The sequence below is a fragment of the Dama dama genome, chromosome 20, assembly GCF_033118175.1.
Source record: "Dama dama isolate Ldn47 chromosome 20, ASM3311817v1, whole genome shotgun sequence".
NCBI classification, from domain to species: Eukaryota; Metazoa; Chordata; class Mammalia; order Artiodactyla; family Cervidae; genus Dama; species Dama dama.
In genome coordinates this window covers 38,933,169-38,934,518 of record NC_083700.1, presented here as the reverse complement: position 1 = coordinate 38,934,518, position 1,350 = coordinate 38,933,169, and the positions used below count along the sequence as shown (strand labels likewise).

Here is a 1,350-nt window from a genome sequence, read left to right as displayed (position 1 = left end):
ACCTAGAGCTGGACATCCTGATATGTGAAGTCAGGTGGGCCTTAGGATGTGTTACTTACATGCAAAGCTAGTGGAGGTGATGGAATTCCAGCTGAGCTATTTAAAATCCTAATAGATGATGTTGTTAAAGTGCTGCACGTTAGCTTTTGTGCCTCAGCTGGTAAAGATTTTGCCTGCAGTGCAGGAGACCTGGGTTTGATCCCTGGGTTGGGAAGATCCCCTGGAGAAGGGAAAGACTACCCACTCCATATTCTGGCCTGGAGAATTCCATGGATGACTGAGTGACTTTCACTGTCAATATGTTAGCAAATTTGGAAAACTCATCAGTGGCCACAGGACTGGAAATGGTCCAATCCCAAAGAAGGACAATGCCAAAGAATGATCAAACTGCAGCGCAATTTCCCTCATTTCACATTCTAGCACAATAATGCTCAAACTCTTTCAAGCTGGGCTTCAGCAGTATGTGAACCGAGAACTTACAGATGTCCAAGCTGATATTTAGAAAAGGCAGGGTAACCAGAGATCAAATTGCCGACCTTTGCTGAATCATAGAGAAACATTGGAGTTCCAGTAAAACATCTACTGCTTTATTGACACTAAAGCCTTTGACTGTGTGGATCACAACAAACTGGAAAGTTATTCAAGAGATGGGAATGCCAGACCACCTTGCTTATCTCCTGAGAGACCTGTATGCAGGACAAGAAGCAACATTTAAAACCAGACTCGGCAGCCATTGTAGAACAACAGCCATGGCTCTGCGCTGCCCCACGGCCGTGGGCCTCAACAAGGGTCACAAGGTGACCAAGAACGTGGGCAAGCCGAGGCACAGTCGCCGCCGCGGGCGTCTCGCCAAACACACCAAGCTCGTGCGGGACATGATCCGGGAGGTGTGTGGCTTCGCCCCTCACGAGCGACGCGCCATGGAGCTGCTCAAGGTCTCCAAGGACAAGCCGGCCCTCAAGTTCATCAGGAAAAGGGTGGGAACACACATCCGCGCAAAGAGGAAGAGAGAGGAGCTGAGCAACATCTTGGCCGCCATGAGGAAAGCGGCAGCCAAGAAGGACTGAGCCCTTCCCCTCTGTTCACAATAAATCTTGCCAAAAAAAAAAACAAAAAAAAAAAACCAGACTTGGGACAACAGATTGGTTAAAAATTGGACAAGGAGTATGAAGGCTGTATATTGTCATCCTGCTTGTTTAACTTATATGCAGAGTACCTCATGGGAAATGCCAGGGTGGATGACTCACGGGCTGGATCAAGATTGCCTGGAGAAATATCAGTAACCTCAAATATGCAGGTGATGTCATTCTAATGGCAGAAATCAAAGAGGAACTAAAGAGCATCTTGATG

General features: G+C 47.4%; 1 protein-coding gene across 1 annotated transcript; it reads left to right on the top strand.

The window, feature by feature from the left end:
• The first annotated feature begins 730 nt into the window (after positions 1 to 730).
• LOC133040219 (large ribosomal subunit protein eL36-like) lies at positions 731 to 1,114 on the top strand. Its single transcript, XM_061119970.1, has one exon. It carries the CDS (start codon positions 750 to 752, stop codon positions 1,065 to 1,067), a length of 318 nt encoding a protein of 105 aa, XP_060975953.1. The 5' UTR covers positions 731 to 749; the 3' UTR covers positions 1,068 to 1,114.
• Positions 1,115 to 1,350: the final 236 nt, after the last annotated feature.